Source organism: Sinohyriopsis cumingii, chromosome 1 (genome assembly GCF_028554795.1).
Source record: "Sinohyriopsis cumingii isolate HCF-2022 chromosome 1, ASM2855479v2, whole genome shotgun sequence".
NCBI lineage: Eukaryota > Metazoa > Mollusca > Bivalvia > Unionida > Unionidae > Sinohyriopsis > Sinohyriopsis cumingii.
The window spans coordinates 156,529,616-156,543,874 of NC_142961.1; the positions used below are offsets into that span (position 1 = coordinate 156,529,616).

At 36.8% G+C, this 14,259-nt stretch overlaps 1 protein-coding gene across 19 annotated transcripts in view; it reads left to right on the plus strand.

Moving 5' to 3' along the window:
- The window catches only part of LOC149808208 (uncharacterized), an 88,415-nt gene that overhangs the window by 25,303 nt on the left and 48,853 nt on the right, over window positions 1-14,259 (plus strand). For 15 of the 19 annotated variants that reach the window (XM_089974730.1, XM_089974796.1, XM_089974737.1 and 12 more), the window contains exons 7-9: window positions 5,546-5,587; window positions 6,524-6,764; window positions 13,779-13,808. In XM_089974730.1, the coding sequence (XP_089830856.1) occupies window positions 5,546-5,587; window positions 6,524-6,764; window positions 13,779-13,808 (313 nt within the window). The remainder of the gene's footprint in view (window positions 1-5,545; window positions 5,588-6,523; window positions 6,765-13,778; window positions 13,809-14,259) is intronic. The other 4 variants (XM_089974744.1, XM_089974804.1, XM_089974833.1 and 1 more) reach the window with 2 other exon arrangements.

Here is a 14,259-nt window from a genome sequence, read left to right on the forward strand (position 1 = left end):
CGAAGCGGATGCTCTAACCACTAGGCCATCAGAGCAGCCTTTTTTTTAAACATTGTATATATATTAAAATGATTTGTATATATAAGGTACTAAGTGCTTCCAAGTACTGGGAATAACCATCTTAATTAGATGCACAAATCACTTTCAGGAAATATTTTTTTTTTGTCCTTGAGGTAAAAAGGGCTAGGGTAGGCAATGAGAAATTGGGACAGTCTGCTGACAGAAAACATGCAAGGCCTCTTGAATAAGAAGTCAGGATTTGTTGCTTGCATTTGATTTCAGGAGATGAAAAACATACAGTGGGTCATGGAGTAAATGGGAAGTGTTTGAGGTTTCATTTTTATGCATGCTTATTTTTTCAAAGTACAATGGGTGTCACACAACTTTTAAAACAAGCTTCTTCCTCATGCAGCAGGGGCATCTTGATTTAATCTTGTTCTTTATGGTATGTTCATTTGCAGATTCATCCATCCAATTCCTTATGTTGATAAGTGAAATTTGCTGGGCATGTTGCATGCATGGTTAGGTTGGATTTTAACTCTATTAGGTAGTATTAGCAGCTTTTGTCATTATTGTGGATTTTTTGTGTGTAAACATTTTTTCACTGAAAACCTTGTTTGCATAATTTTTCAAAAGAATACCTAGCTGACATTGAGTATGAATTTTCTCTTCATATGCCCGATATTGGCAAGAGTGTGTTATGTTATGATGTTGTCTTTCCAACGGTTACTAGTTTGGTTTCTGCACAGTAACTCAAGTTATCTACCACAAGGTCACATACTGAAAGAAGAAAAGGGCTTGTGCCTAATACGGGTACATAGAGGACTTAGTCGTGCATGGTTATCAAATTTTGTCAGTTGCTTGTGCTTGGGATAATAAGAACTAAATAGATTTCAGGTTTCAAAGTCAATGTCACTAACTGTAAGAATAAAAATAGTTTTTGCACAAGAATTTGAGTTTTCCGTTATCTACTATAACTTGTGGAGTGGGGAAGAATCCTAGTATGTGTGATGTAAATAGTTCAAAGGTCAAGGTCACTGTGTCTAAAAGAATAATAGTTGTTCCACATAAAAACATTAGTTCTACTTTACTTACCTTAAACAGAGGGGGGCCGAGTGGTCTAAAGCACTCACCGTTATGGATCACTGCCATCTCATGTCTGTCTGCGTGGGTTTGAGTCCAGGATTCGGTCAATGTTAGTATGTGAGAAAGCTTGCCAGTTGCTTCTCGTGGGTCAGTGGTTCTTCCTGGGGTTTTCCCGGGTTCTTCCTCCACCATTAATACTGGCCGCCATGCATAGCCTCTCGTATGCTGAAAAATGGCGGTTAAAACAAGAACAACAACAACCTCAAACAAACTATTTGGATGGGTTGCACATGAGGGAAGGTAGAAGCCTATTGATTTCTGACTTAAATGGTCATAAGTCAGGGTCATTTTGACAAAATATAGTTTTAAGGAAAATATCATTGTGGATGGTTTGCACTTAATGTTTTATTAGGATAAAAGACTTGATTTTTGAGTCAAAAGGTCAAAGTCAGGATCACTGGCAAAGAAAATGGTTTCTGCAAGAAAATTTCAGTTATTCAAATGGATGACTATTGAACATGATGTGGTCCTATAATGTGTCATTCACTGTACTCTTGTTTGGGTATGTTCCTATGCATATGTAGATGACATTAGATTTACACACATTGTGGCAGTGTTTGCTGATTCCTTCAGGATTTTGGATAGAAATATTTTGTGAAAACCATTGTAGCACACTACATAAAAATCTCAATACCTAGCTAAATAAAACATGCCTCCCAGGTTAAACTGGCCTCATCATGAATAGCCATGATTACCACTGTGTGTATAAAAGTTGTATTTTGGATGGCCAAAGAGTATATTTCTATTATGCATGTTTGATGAAGTTACTTGTAGTGCTAGATTGTCTGAATGTTATAGAGTTGAAAACTGGGGAAAAATGCTAATTATTGTTTAGATAAGTCAGCCAAGGAAAACACTAGCATCTTTTGCCTCAAAAAATGTCAACAGTCAAATTGATATGTTCTCATTTATTATCCTCCTGTGTGATGAAAATATACTGGTTTAGGAATTAAGAAGAAACTAGTGTTTACAGTAAAATGCTTGATCCAGATACTTATAAATCCTTTACTCAGTTTGTATATAACTTACAGGTCTGTAATAAGTTGAGACCCACATCATTCATTTGGTGTGCTGGGTATGAGGCCCACATCATGAATTTGGTGTGCTGGGTATGAGACCTGCATCATTCATTTGGTGTGCTGGGTATGAGACCCACATCATTCATTTGGTGTGCTGGGTATGAGGCCCACATTCATTTGGTGTGCTGGGTATGAGACCTGCATCATTCATTTTGGTGTGCTGGGTATGAGACCTGCATCATTCATTTGGTGTACTGGGTATGAGGCCCACATCATTCATTTGGTGTGCTGGGTATGAGGCCCACATCATTCATTTGGTGTGCTGGGTATGAGACCCGCATCATTCATTTGGTGTGCTGGGTATGAGGCCCACATCATTCATTTGGTGTGCTGGGTATGAGACCCGCATCATTCATTTGGTGTGCTGGGTACAAGACCCTTATCATTCTGTCCTCAGAAAGATGTGCAAACATGGGGTAATGTACCACTCGGGTGGTCTAAGTGGCTAGAGCATCTGCTTCAGATGCTGGAGGTAGTGGGTTAAAACCCTGGCCAAGTCATACCAAAGATGGTACTAGCAGCTGTCTTGCTTAATGCTCAGCATTAAGAGGTTAGTGTTAGGGTCAGTTGACCTGGTGTCAGGATAACGTGACTGGGTGTTACATGCTACGTGTCTGCAGGATGCTAGACATCACTATAAACTGCCACACTGCAGACATCATAGCGATATGACTGAAAAATTGTTAAAGCTATGCTAATAATCCAAATCAGCACAGACACACATACATGGGGTGATAAAAAACTTGATCAAGCATTATGGTAAAGTAAAACAGTCAATATTTACCCCAGAGTAGCCTTTGTTGGTAAGTGGATCAATAATTGATGCAATGGCCACCAGTAAAGAATGGTCACTGGTGAAAATCTTGGTTGTGAATGCAGGCTATCTAAGGGACAACATGAGTTCTCTTTGGGTTTTGATTAACAAACACCACAAAGACCAGTTTCCAAACTTGCTGACATTTGCAACACTGGTGTGCAACGATTCATACAGGAGACTGTGAGTGTGGGTTTAGTTTTCAAAATCATGTGAAAACAGCACTGAAAAATAGACTGTCTTCCAAGAGGGTTGATGACCTTTTGGACACAGTCTTCCAAGAGGGTTGATGACCTTTTGGACACTGTCTTCCAAGAGGGTTGATGACCTTTTGGACACTGTCTTCCAAGAGGGTTGATGACCTTTTTGGACACGGTCTTCCAATAAGGTTGATGACTTTTTTGGGCACAGTCTTCCAAGAAGGTTGATGACCTTTAGATTAAACTAGAAGCATATTGAACAGTTTCACTTCATTGATGCCTTGGAGCAGTGGAGAAATGTAAGGAGAAGAAGCTTTTTGTTTTAAAGAAAAATGAGAATTGTTTTGGACAGATAAGTTCAAGTAGACTTAAAGTTGCAGTTGGTGTCTGGTACGGATACAATTCAGTATCATTGGATATTCACATATAGACAAATTTGAACTATCAGTCATTGTGTACTTTGCTTTCTTAAATTCAAGTTAATTTCTGGTATTGAAACAAGTTCAGGATTATTAAAAGTTTATGTATAAAGTTGACTTTATTTATATTTGATCTTTAAAATGTATGTGTATTGAATGATCATTGATTATAATGATGTAAAGCAGGACACGAGAATCATCCATCATAGTTTACAGATTAAAGGTAAATATATTAAATGAAAACAGTATACAGATATATACTCATATATTCTTGTTACTACATATGTACCTAAAATGAAAAAAATACGACAGTTACATTGTTGACCACATTTTTTTAAATGGTCCCTTTTAAAAACAGTTACAGGATCTAAATGCCGCATTTAAGTCATGTCTTGGCAGAACACTGACTCCTTACAGTGATATACAATCCTTACACATGGTGTTTACAGTGTTTGTTAACTTGGGTAAGAAAATATGTCAAGTAAAAGCCTGATATTATTACTGTACATTGCTTGCTCATTGAAAACTTAGCATTACTGAACTTCTGTATTTGCAGATTTTTATTTTAAAAAACATGTAAAATTGTCAAGTTATAGTTTGCAGTATTTATTATCAAAATGCAATATTAATTTGCACGGGTAACCTATGAGAAGCATTTATGCAAAAGTTGTCTTAACAAAAGAGCAACAGTTGTCTAGCATTCGAGTTTGCCAATATACCTTGTAATCTCTTTCCTTACCTGCAAGCAGGATCATGTTACACAATAGTCTTTGCTATACAGTCTATAACTGCTTATAAGTCAAACTGCAAACAGCAAACATCCTGATCTCTTAACTTTTTGCATCCTGCAGATCAGGGTCTGTGTTGTTTGTTCTATTGATTATTCCTAACAAACTCTGCAGACCCAGATCTGCTGGCACATTATGCACTGGCATATCTGGGTCTGTACAGTTTGCAGTTGGACTCAACTTATAAGCCATATTTTATTTTCTACCCGACTATGGGGCTGAAAATTCCAAGAGATTATAGCATGGGATCCAGCTGTAGATATAGATCAATAGTAAAAAAAAGAAAAAGTCAGGTCTAAGATGACAAAGTCAGGTCTAAGATGACAAAGTCAGGTCTAAGACGACAAAGTCAGGTCTAAGATGACAAAGCCAGGTCTAAGATGACAAAGCCAGGTCTACGACGACAAAGTCAGGTCTAAGACGACAAAGTCAGGTCTCAGATGACAATGTATGTGGCACGTGCAGTACATGATACATAACGTATGCTGTTTACATACTTGGCATGACTTCATTGTGTCATGGATCCAACCTAAATTTTTGGTTTAAAAATTCCTGGACAGTGGGATCAAGAAAAAGAATTAAATTTTAATTCCTGCAGACTGTAAAAGTGAACTTACTTTTAATTGGCTCCTGATGAGTCAGTTATGTGTTTGATTGTTTTGATGTACAAGCCTGGTCTCTTACCTGTATGGGTGCAGATCACAGTTTCAAAACCCCATCGTTAGATACCATCATGATTTGGTTTTGTTGTTGGTAATCATACAGGACATAATTGTTGTTAAATACATTCATGGAACTGGTAAGACACCATAATGGATGTTATATTAATCTCTTAAACATTTTTGTATAAAAACAGTCCATCAAAACATGTATAATAATGTATATAAAGAACTTCTGTGCCATTGTATTGATTGGAAAAATATTTATAACAGACCTGCCATTTTCCACATTTGCCACACTTTACATTAATGACATCTTTTTTTCAGAAAGTTTTTTCTCAAGTATTTAACACAATCTGTTTCAGGGAAATTTTGCTGTCATAAATATGGCAGTTGTTTATTTTCTGGGGAATGGATTGTCATGTATTTTTCTTTTCAAGGTGATATCAACATTGACAAGACCGTGTCGAAGCTGGCAAATGGTTAAGTATAAATGGACTGAGTACATACTTCTAGTAAGAGGAGGGACTCATTTGTTTTAAGTGTCATAAATCAGAGTTCTCTTTAATGGGAGTCCCCATTTCTGGGAAATTCAGTTTCGTGTCCTTAACTAACTGGTATCAGCATTAAAATTGGGTCCCCAAATTGGACACAAAAATATTTTGGGAGAAAATCCCATCCTGGACCTCATTCTAAATCCCATCCTGGACCTCATTCTAAATCCCATCCTGGATCTCATTCTAAATCCCATCCTGGACCTCATTCTAAATCCCACAGAGAGCTCTGATAAACAATATGCTCACATAGGTTAGTCACATTAGACACTGATTAAAAATTCCCGTCTTGCCTTTTTTGGAGAAAAATGCAAGACAGTCATACTGATGTAATTATCCAGACAAATGGGTATTGGCGTCAACTGCTAATGTAAAAGTGTTTTATGCAAGCCAGTTTTAAAGTTCATGTGCAACCCCCTTTACTCCAAAAAAGGCGAGGCATGGTATTCCACAGAAACCCTGGTAAGAAATAGCCATTTATATAGAGTTTATGTTTTTCATTCCAATCAGATAAACTATCAGTAGATACAATTTTTATCATTAAATATATTATAAAAATAATAACATATTTTAATACAAACAGATAACCTAATGCTTACCATTAAAGTTGATGACAATTTATCAGTGGCACACCTTTATTTTCTTTGATTCAAGGTGTAAGAGACCAAAGATACAATCAACCCTTGTTACTTTTCAATGCAGCATGTGCTGTATAGAAAAGGAATTCTTAAATTTCAAATAAAAGTGTTTAAGAGATGACTCAGATGGAAAATAAAATGATGCTTATTTATAGAAAGACAACATCAAGTTTTATACGTATTTATAGAAATACAAGCCTGAACATAAAGTTTTAACTTATTCCAGATTTACATAGCAGCAGATCTCGTTCAAGATCTAAATCAAAAAAGAGACGATCCCGCTCACATTCAAGGCGTAGAAGCAGCTCCAAATCACATAAATCCAGGTCTCGCTCAAGACAGAGATCCAAATCTCGGCGATCCAGATCCAAAAAACGATCCAGATCTCGATCTAAAAAGCAGAGGTCAAGATCCAGATCCAAATCCAAATCCAAATCGAGGTCCAGGAGAAATCGTTCAAGATCAAGGTAAAAAAACTGGATTAACTAGGATTTAGTATTCTGTTGCTAGTACAGTACAGCTCACATGTATTTTTGGAACCCCACGCATTGCGGTGCGGGTCTTAATCCATTCGACTTTTGCTCCGCCACAACAGTCCACAATAAAATACAAATCATTACTGCAACTGGGCTGGCATGCTGATGGCATCTCCACCATGGAGCAGCTGGTCAACTTTACTGATTGACATTTGAACAGCCAATCAGTGGAGACCACTAATGGAAAACCGTGATGTCATTAGTGATTAACAATCAAATACTATTTCAGCAATCAGTGATCTTTATTTACATCATATATATGGACAATAGAAGTTAATTTTAAAAGTTCTCTATAATTTGTGCGTTTAGAAAACTTGTATGCTGACTTGACAAGAGGCCCACCCTGTTGACATTCTCTTGAAAAGTGTAAATTTATCCTACTGTTTAAAAATATAAAGTAATCCTTGGGGTTATGGACAGTTAAATTCCAGATATTAGCAACTTCTGTTTAAAAACACAAACAACAGAAAAGAAAACACTGAATTTACACTTAAATGCAAATCATATGTTTAGTTCTTACACAGTATTGAATGTACAAGTACAAAACTACCAATAATTCTGCACATGTACTGTAAGGAACAAGGTCATAAAAGGAATGGCATAGTGTTCTTTTATATACCACAAATCAGAATAAGAGAATAGTCTCAAGATTCACTCGCCCTTTTAGAAACTTAAATGGTGTCTTTCTAATAAAGTCTTGGATGTTCATCAGAAATCAAGGCAGTGACCATTGTAAACACTGTTATCGAATGTTAGCATCAGAATATGATGTCATTTTCAGCTTGGGAAATGTACATTTCTATCACACGAATGACTTGGCACATTGCACTTAATACGTGTAGCTCAAATTATGGTCTAGTTATTAATAACGGAAGTTTTGCTGATTAACATTTGGATAGTCAATGGCTGATGACCATCCACGAAAAGGCAGACATCATACATAATTTGAAATCAGATACCATTCTAGAAATCAGGTGACCTTAATTTTTAAAAAAGATATTGGGACTATAAAAAAATAAAATAAAAAAAGCCTTGTATATTCTGTACATTTAGAGAGGGTTGATGGACTTCTTTTGCAATATGTTTACACTTTTACTAGATTGAGGTGAAAGAAATCTGAACAAACTGACTTGATGAGAGGCACACCGTATTGATCTTCAATTAAACAGTGTAAATTTATCTTGCTGTTTAAACTTGAAATGTAATCATTTTACGGTTTAGACAGTTAAATTCCATTTGACAGCCACTTTTGTTATTAAAAAACCCAACCAAAACAAGAGCAAATTCTGAATTTATTAATCATGTAATGACCCGTCCACAAAACTGAATTTACATACTTGTTCAGTTTTAACTAAATATCTACTGAACATTTAATCTATGGGGCTAGAATGTTCTTTCCAATGGGGATATTTTTTATTGTTTCATTCATCACAAGATAAATTTATTTTAAATAAGAAAAGTAATGACATAATGTAATTTTTACAATATAAATCTCAAGTTTAAATCAACCCAGTGTAATCCTCTGATTGGCTTTCAGAAGAAAACATACAATATATTACAGAAAACTTGTCAGGGCTGGATCAGGGCCTAAAAAAACATACACACATGCAAACATAGTCAGTTGAAATTTGACCATTTTATTCTTGCGCATGTGTAGGTCACCTTTACAAATTAGCGGCGTGCTGTTTTTCTATCACAGGCATCAGTATCAGTGTCTGCACAGATTTTAAAAAATAGATTTACAAATATATAATTTTACTGCATCTCAACAATTCTTTTTTCCTAGGTCAACAGTTTTTAATGGATTTCATTGACTGCTACTGCCAGGGTAGGTGGCAGAGGGAAACACATACATACACATTATTTGTTCATTCCTGTTCAAGTTTTTTTTTATGTTTATCTCATGACCCTCTGTTTTTTATTCTATATGCTTACTGTTATGCCAAGAATCACTAAACTTTGTGAGTTATGCACCTACTACAACCCTTGTCCCAAATGTTGGTTATTGTTACCCACATTTCACACTTACCCAGATTGATTTATGTTCCCAAACAGATTCATGCTGGAAACATCAGACTAGATGATTGTATGCAAATCTATTAGTACAAACCCAAATAATTGAAGTTGCTGTGACCAATATTTCACTTTATTGGTTTAGATTATGGTTTTATGACCATAAGTTGTTTGCATCATGTATGCATTTTGTTTTAGCTGGAATCACAAAACATGTTGAGGGGATGCATCTTAATCAGCATTATGCTCTCATCATAAAAGTAGGTCAGCATGACCCATATTTCACATTTCACTGTCTTTGGTTAAATTTTGTTGAAAAAGTTAATTTATTAGTTGTTGCTTATATTAGAATCTTAAAACAATTTTTGTTTTTTTTATTTATTGCTGTTAGTAACAAACGCTTACAATCAAATAAGGTCACATTGACTTACATTTATGCTTTACTGAAATTGGTTAAATGTTTGAAGCATTATGTTCAAAAAGTACATTGCTTTATGTCTTTTGTTCACAGGGTCCAACACTTCATTCAAATTCTCTTTAGTATGAATTTATTTTGAGTTTCTGCAGAGTACTACAGCTTGATAGATGTGAGCTCTGCAGTCAGTGGTTGCATGCTGCTGATGTTTTGTCATAATAATAAATTCATCTGGTTATGGTGGAACACTAAATTTTGTAACTAATATTTAAACTTAAATGTATACATATGCTTTTTTGTTCCCTCACACTTTAGCGATGGGAATATTGTAATACACAACATCTGTTCATCTCCAGACCAATTGTCTGTGTGTAACTAGATCCTTTCCTAAACCTTTAGGATGAAATTCATGAGACTTCATAATTTGCTTATACAGATGCCATCTGCAAGAAGGGCATAATTTTTACCACTTTCCCTTAGATTGATTGAGGGTGGGTGAAGAGTTGTCAGGGATTAGATATTTTTTAAACATTGCCTTTAGAGGGACGGTTTTGAATATTACACAAAATATCCCTAATAAACTATGACCCATGGGTAATAGGGGTTAGGTGGGGGTCTTATAAGAGATCCTAAGGTTTAGATTTGAGCACAAGTGTTTTACAGAAGCCGTGGTTCCCTTCCTCTTTTTGTGCCCTTCAACAATGGTAGGACTTGGAGCATATAGTGATAGCCTTATCTGTTGTCTATCACTAGTCACAGTAGCCCTTTTGGTGCATTGTGGGGCTTGTAAGCTAAGGGTTGCAGTTTTGATATCCACCCTGTCCAGCCAGGGTTTGCCTTAGTCTGTCATTGAGAAAAAGCACTTGGCCTTTCATTTGTTTGTCATGATATAGCCAGTAATGTGTTGTGTCATTGAAAACCAAATGTCTCTCCACCTCATCTTGGTAACATTTTGCATTTATGCCATGTCAGGCATTATAGTCAAACATCTGTATTCCATGAACATATTTTGTCTTCAAATACATTACCTGATCATAATACATTTTGAGTACATCTGCTATCTCACAAATGCAGCCCTACCCAGCTAAACAAAGATACCACATCTTTTTGTTTCTTTTACCAACTGAAATGCTTCACGATCATCTGCTTGGCAAGTTGGGGGTCAGATTAGAGTGGACTCCCCTTGGATAGAGGGAACCCCTGAGTTGAGTTATTACTTCAGCTCATGACTTGTTGGCACATTCTTTCTCAAGCCCCAATAAACACCAAGTTCTCAAGCCCCAATAAACACCAAGTTCCTTTGTGTCTTTTCTTCAGTTGAGTGATTCTTGGGAATTTTCTTACTTCATTTTACTATTTCTTGCTATCGTCATTGTAGACAAAACTTTACACTTGTTTGCATAATGTCATCAACAGTAAGCTTATTGGCACCTTCTTTATTGCCTGTCATATGTTTGTAGTATTTTCAGTTAAGCTCAGTATTCAACTCCGTTAGTTCCTTGATGTAACTGATCATTTATTACATGTTATTGGATGATTCCTATAATTCCTTTGGCATTTTTCTTTATTCAGAGTGTCCCTTCACAGTAAATTCAATGGGAATTAAGTTTATGCAGAGTTATAATATAATGTGTGCTTATACTGTTTGGAACATGTATATGCAAAGATGACATCCAAAATAACTGATGAGATGGCTAAGAAGTGCACAACCAAGAATGCAGATACTGCCAATCTTACAAAGACACCTTCTGCATCAACAGTTTTTTCTGTCTGAATCTCAAAAGGCTGTAAAATTGCCTGTACAAAAAGAACATTTCTCAGCCATCACAAGCATTCTCACACAGCCCAAGTCCTGCCATTATCCTTATTACCACACACAGAACAGATCTTTATGGCAATATCTAATGGGCCAGTACCAAAATTGTATGGTGGCCCATCTTGTATGGCAATATCTAATGGGCCAGTACCAGAATTGTATGATGGCCCATCTGATATGGCAAAATCTAATGGGCCAGTACCAAAATTGTATGGTGGCCCATCTGGTATGGCAATATCTAATGGGCCAGTACCAAAATTGTATGGTGGCCCATCTGATATGGCAAAATCTAATAGGCCAGTACCAAAATTGTATGGTGGCCCATCTGGTGTGGCAATATCTAATGGGCCAGTACCAAAATTGTATGGTGGCCTATCTGGACCAGTAGTAGATATGACATCAACACATATACCCTGGTAATGACTTCAGTGATTTTAACTTTAATAGGACTTGACTGTTTCAAGAGACGTCAAGCAGCTGCTGACTGCACCAGGTCCAACACAGCCTCAACCTATGTCTGCAAGAGAAATAAGTACAGTGATCTATTTTCTTAGGATGCCCAGTCCTGGCTTAAGACTCAAATAGCACACAGCACCTGGCCAGGCCAGTTCAAGTCAGGATCCAAACAATGCAGTTTAACTGGTATCAGTCAATGAGCAGTCTCGCACTGCTCAGCACCAGACCTGTTGAACTATTGTTACCTGGCACCAGTTCCATCTCCTGTTGCAGCTCAGTTGCTGTCCAGTACCAGCAGTGGCAATTCCTCAGTTCCGTGCTCTCAGTAATAGAGTGTACACCTGGAGATACCTGTGCCCACCCTGGATGGACCAAGCTTTGTTCACTATTCCACATAACATGCATCACCAGCTCAGTTTTCTTACACAACACTAGAGGCTTCTGTATCACACCATTCTTCTGGTTTGTAATGATTCACACTTGCAAGCACCACCTTCTTTTCTTAATGTAGCAATGTTTAGAGAAGACTAGGCTTTCAGTGCATTTCTGCTCTAGAGTTCGGTCCAAATGAACATGTGCTGCCTCTAAACAAGGTTCCTGCATCCATGGATCTCTCAGTTAATGATGACCATTCAGAATTCAAATGACTACCACAGTCAGGTCAGGTAGCTCATATTGTTTGCAGAGGCAGCTTGGAGACTTGTTTGTCAACAGTCTTTTCTTCTTGCATCAACGACTCCCATAACATTTCAGCATGGTTTTCTATGTGAGTTCTTCAGACTAGTGATCAACAGGGACATCTCAGACCAGAGAATGTAAAAAAACATTTTTTTAAAATAGTGACTGGAACTCATTCTAGACACAACAGCTTATTCAAAATGTTGACTTTGTTTTGATGGCCATTTTAAACAAAGCCTAAAATCTTCCTTTTAGACCTCAGCTGATGAATTTACTAGAGTTTCAGTCTCTTGTATGGCTTATTTGTTTAATAGAGACACTTAAAACTCACTGTCTATTAACAGCTTGTGAAAAGAGATGGCTTTGTCTCCATATCAGCTGTCCTGAAAGATCACCGATATAGCCATTTCCATATTACAACCACTTTCTTCCTGTCTTTCCCTTGATCAGGCCAATGATCCCAGGACACAAACAGCCTAGGCGGCAAGCCTATCACAGTCACAGGATAGGTTTTGACCCAGCTTTTCCCTCCTCCCCCCCCCAAACCATTCATAGAACATGCTCATGCCACCGTTGTGTGACTTCCTGGCATGGGGAAGAATGCAACACGTTGCCACAGATTGAAAGATATTCTACCCCCGTGACTGTGGATTTTGCAAACTGCCTCTGAGGCCTCCAGAATATATTTTGTGTCCTTCCCCCATTGTAAAGGAATATATTTTGTGTCCTTCCCCCATTGTATGGTCTGACTTCAGGACAGACACCCCAAGAGACCTATGCAAAGCCAGTATTCCACAGCAAGAAATCTATACTCTTTTTTTGTTGTTGTGAAAATGGTGTAAAGATTGTTCACAATGAAACAATGTGATTTTATTCCAGCCTTTTCCTACTTCCCAAATCAAGTGGTAAGCATCACTGAGTCATGCTCTCTTGACCAATTCGTTAGATTACCATGGTTTGGAATGGAGATGCCAGGATTGGTTCTCAGCATTGTTCAGGAGGGAGACTTTGCAGTCAGCCAAGTCCTCCAAAATGCATACCTTCAGATTCCATTCCCATGTCTTACTGAACATTCCTGAATTTTGCATACATGGACAACTTGTACCAGTTTGGTCTGAATATCAGCCTAAGGTCTTATGAACTACTTCCGTATCCATGACATCCAGCTACACATATTACATTCTGAAAAAGCACATTTTGTATCAGGATATGATATCAATGGTTCTACCTCCACCAAATATACTTTTGCCATGTATAAGTTTATCATGCGCTGAAAAAGGCAATAAACCCACAAAACCAAACCAGGTTTTTATGAGCAATAAACCATACTCCAAGTTACATCCTTGGATATTCTGACTTCCATCTTATTAAGCAGATGACATTTTAGCTTACTAAAACAATTGAAAAGAAGTGGCAGATATCATTTATAACTGTTAGGGCTGGATTTGTGATGTTTTGATTGTCCTCCTAATATATTTCGATTGGCAATGTATTGTCAAAGAAGCATATTCAATTCTATAAATTTGTTTCTACTTCTTGTTTTTTTTTTTTGCAATTTACATTACAGAAAAAAAGAGAAGTCTGGCATCTCACCAAGGTAAATTTCAATAGATTAGCCAATTGACTGGTAGTGTGCTTTTACTTAGTCTCCAGAGACTATATTTTTAATGGTCTTGTTCACTTGGTCTATGCAGTTTGTTTTCTATATTGTACCATTAAGGCTGCAAGATGTTCTTTTTTGTTCATTCTTTGTAATTTGCACAACATACATGTAATAACATGAAAAATGTTGGTTAAAGATTAAATTAACTAACCTACCAACTCGGAGGTTTATTGCTACTATTTCTTCTGAAGAAAAGTTTTATTTATTGAAAGCAATCAGGAAAATAAATGTGGTCCATTTCAGGGTCCATTCTAGACCGATCTGTTAAAGAAAAGAAACTTAAACAACCGTGCCAAAATAGGGCATAGTGATGAAAAGTTGGAAGAAATTGGTGCAGAAAGGTTAAAAGTAGAATGTTGAAAACATTAACTGAAAACAGCAATTT